General features: G+C 41.8%; 1 protein-coding gene across 7 annotated transcripts in view; it reads right to left on the minus strand.

Annotated features, from left to right (window-relative positions):
- Positions 1–15,996, minus strand: part of LIN52 (lin-52 DREAM MuvB core complex component) — a 62,195-nt gene extending 46,199 nt beyond the window's left edge. The window contains exons 1-6 of one of the 7 annotated variants that reach the window (XR_008823317.1): positions 15,795–15,984; positions 15,628–15,702; positions 15,431–15,468; positions 14,888–14,954; positions 13,544–13,627; positions 10,005–11,650 (exon numbers count right to left, since the gene is read on the minus strand). Coding sequence is in view for 6 of the 7 variants with exons in the window: in XM_056347925.1 (XP_056203900.1) it covers positions 5,635–5,636; positions 13,544–13,627; positions 14,888–14,954; positions 15,431–15,468; positions 15,628–15,702; positions 15,795–15,813 (285 nt within the window). In the remaining variant the exon portion in view is untranslated. Of the gene's footprint in view, positions 1–5,601; positions 5,637–10,004; positions 11,651–13,543; positions 13,628–14,887; positions 14,955–15,430; positions 15,469–15,627; positions 15,703–15,794 lie in introns of all 7 variants that reach the window. The other 6 variants (XM_056347925.1, XM_056347921.1, XM_056347922.1 and 3 more) reach the window with 6 other exon arrangements.
- Positions 15,997–16,176: the final 180 nt, after the last annotated feature.

The following is a 16,176-nucleotide window of genomic DNA, read 5'->3' on the forward strand; positions in this document are numbered from 1 at the left end:
CCCATAAAATGTGTATTTCTGCAGGAGATATATGGGAACTAGTTATGAAAGTCAAGCAATTAAAAAGCATTTCTGAGGTATTCATGGGACTGTACCAGCCACAAGTGCCTGACAGCTCTACGCGTGTGCAGGTCCCTGGAGAGCCATCACACTTCAATTACTATCACTAACATTAGTCATTATCAGGCTGGCTTCAGTCCCTGGGGAAGGCAGCTTGTGATGACAATATCCAGCCTCTCCTTGTAAAACAATTCATTAGGCAAAGCGGAACAGCTGGGGCAGCCACGTGGAGGTCTGCAGAGTGGCCGCCCCACCGGGACCTCCAGCCCCCCTCTTCCTTTTGGAGAGGGGCTGCCACCGCCCCCATGACAGCTGTAAAAGCCTCTGGGGACACTTCAGGTTTAATCAGTGCTCCTTATACTCAGGGGAAGCATTTGATTGCAAACTTAAACTAATGGCACTCAGAAGGTTACAACAATCATCAGATAAGAGGCTTTAGGGCATTTTTATCTTGTTCTAATGCTCACAAGTTAATGAGGCAATAAGAGACAGATACTATCAGACCTGGTCTAGCAACATTATACAGCCGGGATGTTCAGAGCTGCATTTATTGGGGATGCAAGAGGTAAGGTGGCAAGTCCGTTACTGATCTTCCAGAAGACTTCATGCTCAGAACAACTGAAACCACTCAAATCAACAAAATACCAGATGATTTTTTCATATAGCCTTGTATGCATTATCACCTGCTTCAAAACAGATAACTGAAAAGGAATATAGCAATAACCCACCGACCTACATTCAGTCTATTTGACAAATACAGTGTATTTCCTTTCTCAAAGCACAAACGCTTGCTGAATGAAACAGTGACATTGATCCTTACATACTGAGTAATTCCACTGACTCTGAGCTAGCAGTGCAAACATGCCACCAAACAGGCAGATTATCCCTGGTATTAGTATGGATACATACTAGTAATTTTTAACCTTTACACTGCTTGCAAATAAAGATATTTTTATATATAAAGTCTGTAAACAGCCGAGACGAACCTTGCTTTTCTTTTTTTTAGTTACCCTGCTTGGGTCCCAGGCTGAAAAGCACTTGATATTGAGATCTGTTTGTTTCATCACCACATTCTCATTTTACTTCTACTGACGACATACACAATATTCTAATGATGCCTTCCTGTGGCATGTAATAGCTGCAAGCAGGGGACAACAACAAACAGCATACAGGATAGGATACTTAACGATAAAGGCTTTATATGCTGTTTTTTAAAAATCTGTGATTTTTTCCAATGTCTTGTAAAAGAAAGTTAACGTGAACTCCACCACGCAATTAGGGAAATAGGGAGGGACACACGAGAAGGCAAATAAACCAATCAAGCAGAATAGTGGTAGTGCCAGAAACTGATCCAAGGTCTCCATAATCTAGTGCGATTGTCAGTAGAATCAGCTGCGGCTCTGCAAATAGGTCCAGCTACCCACACTGTGGAAGAAAATGCTCTCTTCACTCCTGCCACAAGCCAAAATTTACAGGAAAACATTTCAGACAGAGGTGATACACACATCTTTCCAATATTTGTAAATACAGAGGAAACAGTCTATTAACACAGAACAAGTGAGAAAGTTTTAATTGGATAAAGGTTAGTATAGATGGCGAAAGAAGTTTAAATATTAAGTACAGACCAGTTGCAAAGGTTTGAGAGTCCCTACCAGAGCATCTCCTGAGATTTGTTTGGCATTTCTGTGTTTTTAAACCGTAATGGAAAAATGCACATAACCTTATGCTTGATCAAACTTTTCCCCATCCTCAATTCCTCCACTGACAGTAGTCTACAAGTTATCCTGTCAGAATGAGAGTAGCAAAAAATAGGCTTCTGACAGTATAATGTAAGAACATTTTGTTTGTAGTCATGTTTCTTTCTGTGCCAAGCATGTGGCAGGTAGAAATGCTTTAATGTGACAGCCCATTCCTTTACTCTCATGGCTAAAAGCTCCTCCGTCAAGCCCCACTGACCCCCTGCTTGTCTAGACAGATGATGGTGGTTTCACTGTTCATTTCAGCCAAGACACACAAGAACCTCTGTGTATGTTGAGGACTATTCTCTTCCTCTGCCTAAAGAATGACACTGAATGGACTACATTTCCCTACACAGAAAAACAGGTTCCCCAGCCCAAGTTGCATAGACTCATCACCTCTGTGGATGGAAGTATTTAGAAGTCAGTCCATTCATCAACCCCAAAAAACACGAAAGCCATCACTGCAATACAAGAATCCTTGTGTTTCTAGCTCCTCATCAGGTAGCTCACATTTAGGCAGACCATGGAGTTGTACCTGAGGTCTCCTGCTTAAAGCCCATGAGCTGAACCAGCTGTTCGGTGCTGTGTTCAGCTGAGGTTGGGGAATGCAAGCTTTGAATGAACTTACTTCTAGAAATGATCTTAGACCACAGAATCATCAAATCACTGGATGATTTGGGTTACAACAGCTCAGGAGGTCTCCTACTCAAAGCAGCATTGATTATGGGGTCAGATCACGTTGCTCAAGTTATTTATTCAGTGAGGTCTGGAAAACTTCCAACAGAGACTGCACAACCACCCTGGTGGCTGCACATGTTACACTGCTTGACTGACCAATGCTAATATTCCAGATGTCCTCACAAAGCACAAATTACTGCTTTGAGTAGCATAGCAAAAATCCTGCAAAAGCTAACGGTGATGGATCAGATGAATGATTTCAGTCTTCAAAGTAGTTTGGTCAGTTAGTCTCCAGATTAATCAGATCTCTTCCTCTTCTCCACTGACACTGAAAAGGCTCCCTTCTCTTAGCTAGTAAGTAGCTATATCAGCCTTCACTCTTATCAATATAAATTCAGCTCCTCTTTTCCAGAAAGGATCAAATTATTGCAGCATTTCTTCCTACTACTGAACAAAGTATAGGAGTCAAAGAGGACTTTCAGAAAAGACATTTTTATGGAAGGAATACTAGGGTATAACACAAATGTTTTGCGTGGGTTTCTCTCTTTTTTGGGGGTGTGTGTGTGTGTGTGTTTGGTTTGGTTTGATTTTAATAAAGTAAGTCATACATCCTGGTTGAAGTACTCAGGTCACCTTTGTTTTAACAAAATTGGATCCACAAACTAGGCATGGGGATATAGAAAAAGAGAGGAGGAAGATAAGAGAAAAGGAAAAAAGACAGACCTTTCAATAAAGATCAGGTAAAAAGCATCTCATGGTAACTCAGCTTTTATTTGGCTGTTGTGTTGAGCATCACTCATTAAGATCAACAGCAGTTTTAAGGGCACAGTTAATCTGCCAGCTATTGGGCCACTTAGCACATGGACCTTATACTTAACTTTGGAAACTCCGTTACCCCAGCTAGATGGATGCTGCCTAACATTTGAAAAGCTATTTCCAACATCAGGCTCCAGAATTAACAACCATGCAATGGCAGATGTCATCTTAGCATTTCTAACACTCATACATCTATGCACATTTAAAAGCTATCTATACAATCACGGTGTTTACATTTTTTACGATAATCTCCCTTCTGTAAAAGGTGTCCAGCAGACTTAGAAAAATTCAATCAACTGCATTTGGTGGTCTCAATGCATACCTGACATAACGGAAATAATTCTGTGAGAAAATAATTACCTTATTACTGTGACAAAAAATTAGTAAGTCACAGGAAAAAAAACCACAAACAAACCCCCAAACTATATCATCTAAAGAAAGGAGATTCCACGTACACAAATATCAACAACAGGCATCAAACAGAAAATAAAAGCAAAGAGAAATTGCAGAAGTTTGAACTTTTGACACATTTAGGAGAGTTTTAGAGGTTTTTTCCCCCTTTCTCAAACTCCAATAGTATATACCTCCTGCAGCAAGCAGAGTCATCAGTGCCTGGAGGCTAGGATGCTGTATTAGTACTCGCCATCGAAATCCACAACAGCACTTTCCCCTCAGAGTAAGGGAGGGGGAAGAAGGTGAAGATGCAGAAATTTCTTGAAGCTTAGAGAAATATTTATTCTACTTCACCAGCAGACAGAAAACACCCTAAGGATCCATGCAGTATTTTTTCCATATATGACAGTTACCTAGATACAGCATTTGTTTTATGGTAAGAATGCACAATTTATGCATATGGGTAGTATCACATTTGATATCATCAGTAGACTGCATCTCCCTGATTTTGTATTTAAGAACAGTCTGGACCTCCTTTTTTTTTTCCTTCACAGAGAGGGCAACACAACCACACACCCACTTATTTAAAAAAAAACAATAGCAGCCAAGGTCCAGACTCAATTTCTACCCTCACCATCACAACCTAATCTCCTGGCAAGTTAATGCAAATCAAAGTGAACACTTCTCTGACACTGGTAGCAAAGCGTGTTCCTCTCCCAAGAGAGACCTGTAAAACAGGACAGTCACTGACAGCAGTACAATTACTGACACAGATACAGACTTTATGGACATGTTTATCTCTGCTGTAAATCCACACTCTCTCTCCACTCCGATTCATGAGTCATAAAGAAATTGCAGATAATGAAAAAGTTGGAGAAATTTACAGCGTGTCGGAAACCTCAGACAGCCAGAAGAAATTAAAGAGCTGACTGAGGATAAATCACACAGGTACAATTAAAACTTCCTATACCTTCTTCACTTCCAAACCAGGGCACAAGCCAATGGAGATGATGAAAAGTTGAGGTCATGACTCCTCTGACTGTAATCATTTCTTAACTACCTACATGTCAAAATTAGCCAATTCACAGATCACATATGAATGGCAATTTCAAGCCGGCATTCTGATGTCTCGCTCTTCCAACAGGAGCTGCCCCAGAAGAATCCTGCCTGTAAATAAGCCACCCAGTGAGCAGGATAAGGTAAGGTGATTTCATCGTCCCTCTGCAGATGCAGAGTATCTCTTACCATAGCGCTGTGCATTAAAATGAAGAAGCAGATGTACAGTGTGGGAGGAGGGTATAAAGAGAATCAGGAGAAAGGCCAAGGTTTCACCTAGGAATCATGGCAGCTTGGACATCACAGTGACAGGGCCATATAAACACCTGAACAGACAACGTAAACAGTCTTTTCACCTCTCTGAAGCAATCAAATAAGGACCAAGAATTACTATGAATGAAAACTGAAAAGAGCCTCCATATTTTTTCCTACTAAGGAAACAAACACAACCATTTCAACTGATTGTGTAGTTCCTGAAAAACTCCGTGATCATCTCCTAATCCACAAATGAACAAACCAAAATTTGACACATTTTCTTGGAGATACTAACTCTGCTAAGTAACTCCTTAAGCTAACTTCATATTACAGAAATCCAGTGTCCAAAGAGCATAATTTTGTTGTCCAGCTATAAAACTCTGCCTTCAAGCTTTGAAGCACATGAAGTATACTGTTGCGCATAAAGTCCTTGCCAAACACAGTACTAAATAACAAAATAAGGGAGAAATATGCTTTCAGGCAAAACTGAAGCACGATGAAGATTCATTCAGCAAGGCAGGGAATGTAGAAACGAAACAAGAAAAAAAACCATTTGCTACAAAGAAAATTCTAAGCAGAGCAAAAATAACTGAAGTACACGTACCTCAATCTGCTTCCCCCTATGCAGGACAGCTCATCCTGCAAGAGTAAATAAACCGTGTATTTTAAGTTTAAGGACATAGTGAGCACTAGACTCAGCATACAATGTTCTCTTCCAAGCCAAGCATATTTAGAACAATGTAGGTGACTCCAAAACATATTTTCTTTCTTCTTGTTTCAAAGTAATAAAGATATACTAGTGCTAGAAGCACTATAATTCTGGAGGTGCCGGCTTTTAGAAAAGGCAAAGTGAGCATCCTCCTTACTCGTTTGTCAGCAGTCAAGATGTTAAGAACACTGCTATATCCTTCTAATAACTGGCACTGAGATCTTACTGCTGTGGGATCTAGATCTGGATCCACATTACATGATCCTCTTTATTTTCTTCTTCCCTCTCTAAAAGTCAGTTCTCCAGCTCCACCACAACACTTTAGGTAGTCTATTTCACCAAGGAAATAAGGAAAAAGAGTTAATGTTCAGGAAAGGGTCTGCTCTTCTACATAGATTCTAAACCACCATTTTGGCTAACAAGAAACCACAAACCAAAACAATCCAGTTCACTTTTTCAAGCAGCTTCCCAGACTGTGGGGTGGACATACAACTTTTACTAAAATGGACCAAGAGGTTTCAGAAGACACCTTGAGACAGACACCCCACTGACACCCTGAATATTAAACAACTCTTTACTTGCACACACCTGTTGATATGTTGATTTCCTACAAATATAAGAATCTGAAACATTTTGTTACAAACAAGTGTATATACAGATCAGAAAAGGCACTAGGCAACTGTACTGCAGGAAGGGGGGGAGGCGGGAGGGGGCATGTTCACAAACATAAAGTAAAGGTTCTGAGCTTAAAAAAGCATTTGCTGATTGACTCAGGACTAAAGAAAAAGTAGTTAACAGTCAGGATATATTTTTATCTGATCAATTACATCTTTGATGCAAGCTTATTTGGGTACGAAGTCCAGGTGTTTTGCATGGAGCCTAAAGGCTGCCTCTCGGCATTACCTGTAGACACTCCCTAGAAAAGACAATCCACTACAGAAGAGAGACGTTTCCGTAAGTGGATAGATACATTGTCCTCCCTCCTTTACTTACTTTGATTCCAATTCAACAACTTACACAAAGTTCAAGTTTAGTAACTGTCAGGCCCTGTTTTTCAGTTTAATAGGCAATACAAGTTCAGTCCACCAAAGATGGAGCCCCTGATTTAAACATAACCTGCCTACAATCAGCATCAAAAAAGGAAGGCAAAAAATTTAAAAAAAAAACCAACCCCAAAAAAACCAACAACCCAATGAGTGAGTTCACATTCTACCATGTAGGGAAGAGATAGCCTAGCTTTGAAATTATCCATGTCAAGAGTAACCTGCAAGGATCATAGGCAGAACTAGTATGTGTTTTTCAAAATATGCTACAGTTAAATCCTGCTTAAGGAAAAAGATGAACTGCTCTGCCCCTCCGAACCTACAAAAAGCTGAACTTGCAGGCAAGAGATCACGATAGACAGCATAGAGAGAAATGAAAAACCAAAGACTACCAATCTGAGAAAGAATGGCAATCTGTAAATAGGTTGGAGTTCAGAAGGACTCCTTTATGATTTTCCAGAAATTTCAGAGGCTGCTGAGGCTGCAGAGGACTACAATTCACAACCAAGGACAGCTTAACTTGGGAGCAAGGTAGCTGTTCCTCATTCACGCACCTATCTGTCTCCTGCTGTCTCTGGAAGGGTCTCTGCATTACAGGGACACCTCAGTGATTTCTGGTAGCAGTTTGCTTAACTACCATGCAGTATAGCCTATTACTAAAATAAATAAACAAACAAAAAAAGCCACTGTCAAACAAAAGGTCCACCACCTTGACTCTGACATGCCAATGGCAAACGCATATAGGAAAGCACAAGAGCAGGGAAGCACATAGCTGTACCTGTCTCGTAATCTTTCCCAGTTTTCTGCATCTCCAAGATTTCCAAACCACTGGTGACTTTTCTTAGTTGGACACTCTTGATGGATTTATCTTCCAATAATTTATCTCATTTATTAAGCGAGATAAACTCCATGCCCACAACCTCCAGTGGCGATGAGTTCAGAATTTAATGCACAGTGCAAGTATCTCCCCATGTCTGTCCTGACTCCCGTACTATGAGAAACAGCGAAGAGCCATTCCCTGTTCACACTTTCTCTGCATTAATCAGTTTTACAGATCTTTTTCACATACTGCACCAGTTGTCTCTCTCCAGGCTAAAAACTCCTAGTCATTTACTCATTCTTCCTATTAACAAAAATTATCACTAACGGACTAAACCCTGACTGACTTTTCCTTTATCAGTCTGTGCTGCTAAAAGATGGGCAACTTTTTGCTGCTCACCTGACACCTCCCAGATCATCCAGGTCTAATTCTTGGGCCCTTGATAGCTAGCATCAAATAGCTCTTTCACTGTACCCTTAGTATTTAATTTGCTTGAAAACATAAGGAAAACAAATCAGCATCACAAAGAAAACAGAAGCAAAGGCTAGAGTCCAGTGAAAGCCAGGGCACACAAAACTATGGGAGGCTATAAATAGGGAGACTTGGTTGAGCATGTTCAGTAACTGTCGCGTTGCTCTTGAGCGTGAGGATTTGACGCTGGATAACAGCCATTCTTACGATCCTAATTTTACAGGAGGAAAAGCACAAAACAGCTTCAACTCCAAATAAAAATTCACTTTAACATAAGAGAGCAGACTAGCAAAAGTCACTGACCAGGAAATTACAAATGGCATTCACGTATATGGGGTCAGTTATCCCAAATTTTCTAACATTTAAGGCAGATACTGCACAAAAGTCCCATCACCTCCACAAACATATGTGCTTAAAAAGACCAGGCTTTTCAGGAGGTCTTGCACTAGTGATATCATCAAAGCTATAATGTGATAACTTAGCAGCCAGATAAAATCTCACTGATGCCAGAGAGTTTGTAAGCATGGTTGTGATACCAGATATAAACACACACCCACACACATTTTAGGACTTCTGAACCAGCATAGCAGGTCATAGCAGGTGTTATCTGAATAATAACAGAGATTCACAGGGAGGTGATAGCAAGGCCTTTAGAAAGTCCCTGGACAACCATATTCCTTCGGTGACATGGTGCTTTACCTGCTTCCCCATCCTACCCATCTGTTACTTTTACACATAGGTTTGTTCCAAAGTTTAGGAAAAAAACAGTTGGGTTTTTTTTTAAGAAAATGTATTTTTCTCTGTAGTTCAGATACACCTCTCTATGTATGCTCAAAGGGATGACACAGCAGATCTTTAAAAGTAACCGCAGTCAAGGATAATAAAAACCTCTTAACACCAAGTTAAGTTTGCTTACTAGCAACGTATGTACTTCCCAGAGCTGTTAGCTCATGAAACCAAGAGTTTAACAATCTCCTAAAGTCAACTTTGACTCAGTTGCTGTGAATGGGTCATAGAAGTGGAAAAACTGAGCTGGGTATCTAGATTTGCAGTTATTTACACAAACTGTTTTGAAACTTGCTGCTTTGTGGGCCACAAACATTGAGTCAGGATCTGTGACTGGGTTCCCAGGTAACAACTACCTCCCACCTGCTTGCCACATCAGCTGGGGTCTTCTCATTCTGCAGTGCTTACTACCCTGCTCCAGGCAAAGCTGGAGGGACATGGGGAGTGAAAGAGCCCGTAACAAGGCAATATGCCTACACCTTTTCTTTTTCTAGACTTCTGCCAACAGCAGAGATGAGACTCACTGGCTGTAGCTCACATTCAGCAGTGATACTATACCTCCCAAAGTCACCCTAACTACATGAACCAAAAGTAGGTGTGTTCATTGAGCCCTGTCTCTTCTCCCACCCTTACAATACCCACCCACATTAACAGGGACAAAAAAATCCACACAAGGAAGGACTTTAATACTAAACATGGTTTTGATGTATTTTAACCAATAAAATAACTCTTTAACAGAAGGAAAATAGAAGCTCTTCCAAGAGCACTAAAGCAAAGAGAAAAGCAGTAACAAGCAAGAGGGCAAGGTAGAATTTTGCATAGCTTAAAAAGGAGGCAAGGAAACACAAGCTGAGACCTCGGAAGAGATGTTGAAACCAATTTATTTTTAAAAGATTTTACTATGATTATTGTTATTATTATCGATATGAGGTCCTGAGCATGGAAGCTGCTGGAGAACTCCAGAACCACCCTGTAGCAAAGAATAAATACACAAACCGGAGATCTAAGATAGCCTATCCTTTAAGAGGAGAGTAAAAATAAAAAATAAAAAATTAAATCATTGGCTCATGCTACAAAAATCCTGCTTCATTCAGGGAAGGCTATCCTTGAGATGAATTCTGTGCTAAGGAATGGAAGAATATTCTGCAAGGAACAGACATGAGTGAGCAAGAACCCACCTACTAGCATGCTAGGATGACAGCTGAAGAAGAGAGTCCCCACGATCACCTTGGAGATGCTTTCTGATCCACAACAAAGGTGTTCAAAGTCATCAGCAAATTAACAGGTGCAAATAAGAAATGCTGATTTATGTGATCTACCCCATCTTTTATTGGCAGTTTAATGGCCTGCACCTTAGTAAAAGGGAAGTGGAAATACAGGAGACCATACAGCCACCAGTCAGAAATATATTTTCTAAAAAGCATTATCCATTTAGTTAAAAAAAAAAAAATAGAAATAACAAAGTTGCAAAATATCCACCAAACAGAAGCCTTCTTAAACTGCAAAGGTAAAACAACACCAAAAATATGCAATTTATTTTGTCTGAATAGACACTAAATGTATTAGGTACTACTGAAGCCAGAAGAATTGGACACATGCCTGGACAGCTCAACAGTTACCTTATTCAAAAAGAAGTGACTGAACCCTCAGGCAGGGAGGAGGGAACTGGCATTATCAAAAATGGCATTAACCACTTCAGTTGTCAAAGGCCTCCTTTGATATTATCATCCCACATTCTCAGGCTGATGTGTTACCAGATAATGCTACTGCAGTCTAAACAGGTATGTGCTATACTGCACAGAAATCGTAACAGAGGGTAAGAAGCCTGACCCCTCAGATGCCCATATAAAATACCAGCTCTGTTAGCATTATACAGTGAATGTCATTCAGGCTGGAAGCTCAGACTTTTAGCAGTAAAAGTCACCTCTGAAGTTTCTAGTTCACTGTTTTTTGAACTTATTGTTACAATCCAAGCAGTGCAAGTCTATCCAGTTTCACCTGATAAAGAAACACTTTCACAGAACTCTGTACTAAGATACAATTATTTAAATCACACAGGAATATAATGCTCAAAAGTGCAGACCAGTAAATAGCAGCGACCCTAAAACTGGCTATTTTTAAAAGTGGAGGACAACTGTAAATCAAACCAGGTGTCAAACAAGCTGGAAAGAAAATCTAAGTTATATGTTAACAATTTAATTTAATTCACAGAAGCCATGGGATGTTCAACAAAATAGCCAGGGTTATAGAAAGTAAAGATAACCCTATGGAAAAAAGAGGGAAGAAGTCAGTTGTAAAGAACATAAATCTGTGAGAAGCAAGCAACTAGAACAGGAACTGAGAAATCCATGGCCAAAAAGTTAGGGACTTCAGGAATTATATACAATAAGAATGTGGAATCCAGGTAATAGTATTCAACCATTCCTAGATGAAAGCAGCAAAGATGGACAGAGCATTCAACACATTTGTTCCAAGTTTGTCAAGGGCCTGCTTATATAGAGAAAATAGTAAGACAGTTAACATGAATTTAAGGAACAGGGCCTGAATTCAGTATATTAATTTATCAAACTACATCATATCAAATCCATTGCTTAGATTTCAGCTGCAGTGTTGAAATAGTACTTTGATGAAAAAACTTTTCAAAAGGTACCCAGTCCCACACGTCACTTTGCCTAATGAATTCTAATGCAAAATTAACATGAAGTGTGCTGTGACGTGGTTCAGTAACAGACTGGCACCAAAATTACAAAGTCACTCGATAGATACGTTTTGCCATGGAGCACCCAGGAATCACTCTGGTCCTGCACAGCATTTCATCAGTAACCTAGATGAAAACAGAAGTCTTTGAAAATATAAAGGATTTGAGACAGGATGTAGAAGAGGAGAGCTGGAAGGAAAAGTTGCTAACACAATGAGGCAGAATTGTTTCTCACTCTCAATACAGTTTGAAACGTATTGAAACGTTTGGAAATACTGTTAAAAAAGACAGTGCACGTTCAGAACAGGAACTATGTCACCAAAAACAATCTCAGGAAGAACTTCAGACCATGACTGAACCGGCATGGTTTCATTATGAAGCAGCAAGGCTGCTGCGGGAAGCCTCATGCTGCCACCTGAAGGGGACGGGCAGCAGCGCTGTAATCATGACTTCAATTAACAGTCGAGTCAAAAGGGGACTTATTAAATTTCTACACACAAAGACATAATCAAATCCAATACCTCTGGACTAAAATCACAGCTTCCCTTAACTTTAATGAACAGATCTTTTGGGTTTTTCTTCTTGTTCTCTCACTTACCTAAGTCTGTAAAAGAAAAGAACTTAAAGACCGTATTAGGAAAACCAGTCCTCAGAAGCTCTGTTCAAACTCCGCACCTAATTTTCTGTGAAAATTTTCCTAAGATAAATTTATATTATGACAGACAAAGCATTCAATGTATTACTGCTTAAAGGAAAATGCACTTCAGCAACAAGAAGTTACAAACATGGAGAGCTTTCATAAAGCTTGAAAACTCAAGGTTTCTGCTACTATAGACTAAAGGTTGTAACCGTTAGACCTCAGATTATTTCACTGTTCGCTCACTTTGTCTTCTTTCCCTATTTATTTGTTCTCAGTAAAAATAAACAGAAATGTAGGCAACAAATATTGCTAAGCAAACGACCATTTTGTTAGCTTTAACGTAACTCGTAACTCGGGCTCTGCTCGAACTCCCACTTAGCAGGACAAAGCTGTCTGGCATTTAAGCCTACAACTTAACTGACAAAGCCAGTCATCAGCCAATCTTTGTATTTGACACAGTTTTACATGGTTATACTTTTAACTTCTACTTTGCTAAATTTAGTAAAATTAAAGAGGCTTAACGATCTGTTAACAAAGAAAGCATTAGGATATCCTAGGTTTACAGTCAGGAAGATTGTAAAGGTCTATTACTGCTTTTCCTTATCCACCGAAAAGAATGTGGAAGACCTGTAAGTTTTAAAACTTCTGGTGCTTTGTGCAGCCCAAAAGCAACTGCAACTAAGGTCTATGCTAGAGTAAAATTAAGCAGGAAAAGTTACACATCAGTATGTACAGGTAGCATTTAAAAGAAACAGAATACTCTTGAAATCCTCAAAGCTGGATCAACCTGTTAACAGAGTCCTAAATCCCATGATTAAAGCAGCTCCTTCTTCAAAGAAAACTGATAAAAACTGGCTGGTTTTAAGTGGGATGAAGGTCAAGTTTAGTACTCACCTTCTGCCACAACTGAGTATGGAAAAAATAACAGCTACATAAGCAGAAAACAGTATGAACACTAAGTGACAGGACAATCCTATATACAAGTGAGAGTTTCACTGCAGGGGCATGAAGTTCAGCTGAAGTACTGCCGCAAGTATTCTGAGAAATAGATTTAGCGTCTGAGTGGGAAATTAAGCAAAGTGACCTGATTTATCTAAGGCAACGTTAAGCCAGGAACAGAAGTCTATGTGCCATTAGGCAACACCAGTCTGACGTATGACCACTCGTTATTTCTGCTAAGATGCTTCCCCCACGCAGGTAAACTGTAAATTGGAGATGTAAGCTTGCTCTCTCATCAGGTTTTGGAAGGCCACTAACTGTGACTGTCAGACACTTGCCAAATCTACCAACACACTTTTCCAGCTACAAATGTACTATGATCACACGCTTTAGTGTGAAGATTTGCAATGCAGTCAGTTACATCTATGTACAGCACTCACATTCATCCAGTCCCAGCTGATAAGCCAGATTCTGCAGACCACGAACTTTTTCCATCAGATTAGCTGTAGTGAGGCTCCCCAACTCTAAGAAGAAAGAAAAAGTGTCAATTTTAACGCTGTCTACAGCCCTCTAGTGACTGCTTACCTGTTTACTACTTCACAGAGCACTTTCAAGTCATACTTCTGACAAGATCTATTTTGATGTTTGAAATTCAAACTGACGCCACCCCCAATTTTAACATACCAAGAGAAGACCAGTGTTCTCTACTAAAACAGACAGCCACAGACCTGGTCCATACTGTCACCCGCCACCACTGCAATGAGCAACTTGCCCCATATTTTGTAACCTCTTGTAAGTTCACATTGCTATGTGAACAAAAGAGTATGCAAAGGAATATGTGAGTATGCTATACATGAATAATGCGCGTTTAAGCACATTTCTTGTAGCAAGTCAATTTGTCTCACTTTCACTTTGTAACAATTTATCTGGAATTCACATGAGAGGCAGAGCATGCTCAAGGATGTTTACTGCAAACTACTCGTTGTAACATGCAGCAATTATGCATGCTAGCTAGCCCTCCTGTAACTTGATCGTACAGCCTTAACATTCAATTAGCGATCTTGGATGTATGAGTGAACAGGCATGCATAGAGAGTCTCTGAACAAGTCAATCAATATGTCTAGCTGCTCACCAAGTTTGACCAGCTGAGGGCCACCAAAAAATTCATGCCACTTCTCAAAATACAGGAGACACCCACTGCACTTATGCTCAAAATGAGCAGTTGTATTGTACATCATTTATTATCCTTTTCCCCCACCCTTTCATTATAACCTTTACTGTCATTTTTGTTATTATTGTTCTTTCATTTTTATTCTGTTTGTATTATTAAATTGTTCTTATCTCAACCCTCAAGTTTTATATTCCGTTTCGATTCTCCTCCCCATCCCTCTGGGTGGGGGGGGGACCAAGCGAGCAGCTGCGTGGTGCTTGGTTGCCAGCCAGGTTAAACCACGACAGTCAAGAGAGGGGTAAGTGAGGTAACTGAACTATATGTAAGGTTACACTGCCTCAACTAATTCTTGCATACTTGTCTCGAAAAATCAACCAGCCACTGATATTTGAATATTCTCTTGGAGATAACTGGATTAATGAAAAATGTGTAAAATTAGCAAGATAAAGAGACTCCTGAGCTGGAGATTCTGCAAATGTGAGGGCTAAAGATCTGAGGCCGCACGGCCACCTTCAAGACGTTTAAAGAGGAAGTGTTTTAAACCTCTTAAGCGAGTACTAAATTCCCATCTGCATTGGCAACTAAACTTCCCACCCACAATGTCCACACTCACCCTTTAACATATCGATATCATCATTTTCTAATTCAGCCATCCACTTGGGAGGAGAACTTGTAATAGGCTGTTTTGAAAAAAACAAATGTTCATACAGAGACAAGTGTATTTTTAGAATTAGATAAAGAAGTGTGATCTCATATTGAAAACTACAAATGGCATTACACTGACAGCAAAAATATGAGAGTTACAGGTGCTCTGTAGAGGTGTTCTTATGTTTAGACTTGTTTTCTAGCTTTCCCTGGACTTTTTGAGTTAAAAACAACATGCTCCCACCCACAAGCCAAAATCAGGATGAAAAGCGGAATTTCCTACAGATTAAAATTTATTTCTTCCAAGGTGTAACTCCCACATTAAGTTGCACCAGGTATGAGATACATATATATGTAAGAAACACGCTAAACCCAAAAGGATCATGCTAGCATATACTGACGTTATAACTGAGATAGGTTTTACAGAGCAGAGACTTAAAGCCCACAAGAGGCGAGGGCAGCCCTGCCACCCGGGGCAGGGGGAGGCCGGGGCCCAGCGGCGCTCACTCACGCTTTTGAAGGAGGCGGCGAACTCGGCGACGCCGGGCACTGGGGAGAGAAAACGAACGGTGAGGGGGGTGAGGGCCTCGGGTGGCAGCACTCAGCCCCCGCCCCGGCCTGGCCCAGCCCCTGCGGGCCCAGCCTGCGCAGCTGCCTCCCCCCCCCCCCCCGCCCCCGTCAGAGCGGCCGCGGCCCCGCCGCGCTTACGCTGCTCGGGCCACAGGTCCGGCGAGGCGCGGTCCAGCTTCTCGAAGCTCAGCAGCGAGGCCTCCAGGTCGGCGCCTGCAACAGAGACGGGGTGTGAGGCCCGGCCCAGGCCCCGCCGGCGGCAGCGGGACCGGCAGCGGGAGCGGCGCGGCCTACCGGCGCCTTACCGTCCGCGGGAGCCGCCATCGCGCCCGCCTCACGTGACACGCCGCCGCCACCCGCGGGACACGCGACCCCCCCCGCCTCAGCACGTGATCCCACCCTCGCGGCCGCGCCCACGCGGCAGAGGAGGGACAAACCCCCCGCCCGCCCACGACCCCCACGCGTCGCTCTCGCCGCCACCGCCAGGAGGCGTCGCCGCCGGGCGCCGCTCGGCCAATCCGGGCTCTGACGCTCGGTGGGCGGCTGAGCTCTGGCGGCCAATCCACGGCCCGGCGCGGGAGGGGGCGGGGGAGGGCTTTGCTGACGGCGATTGGTTGCGGGCCGCGAGGCCCTCGCCGGAGGGGGGAGCGGAGCCGCGGGGCTGGTGAGCGGGAGGCCAATGAGCGC

Source organism: Falco biarmicus, chromosome 7 (genome assembly GCF_023638135.1).
Source record: "Falco biarmicus isolate bFalBia1 chromosome 7, bFalBia1.pri, whole genome shotgun sequence".
In the NCBI taxonomy this organism is placed as follows: Eukaryota; Metazoa; Chordata; class Aves; order Falconiformes; family Falconidae; genus Falco; species Falco biarmicus.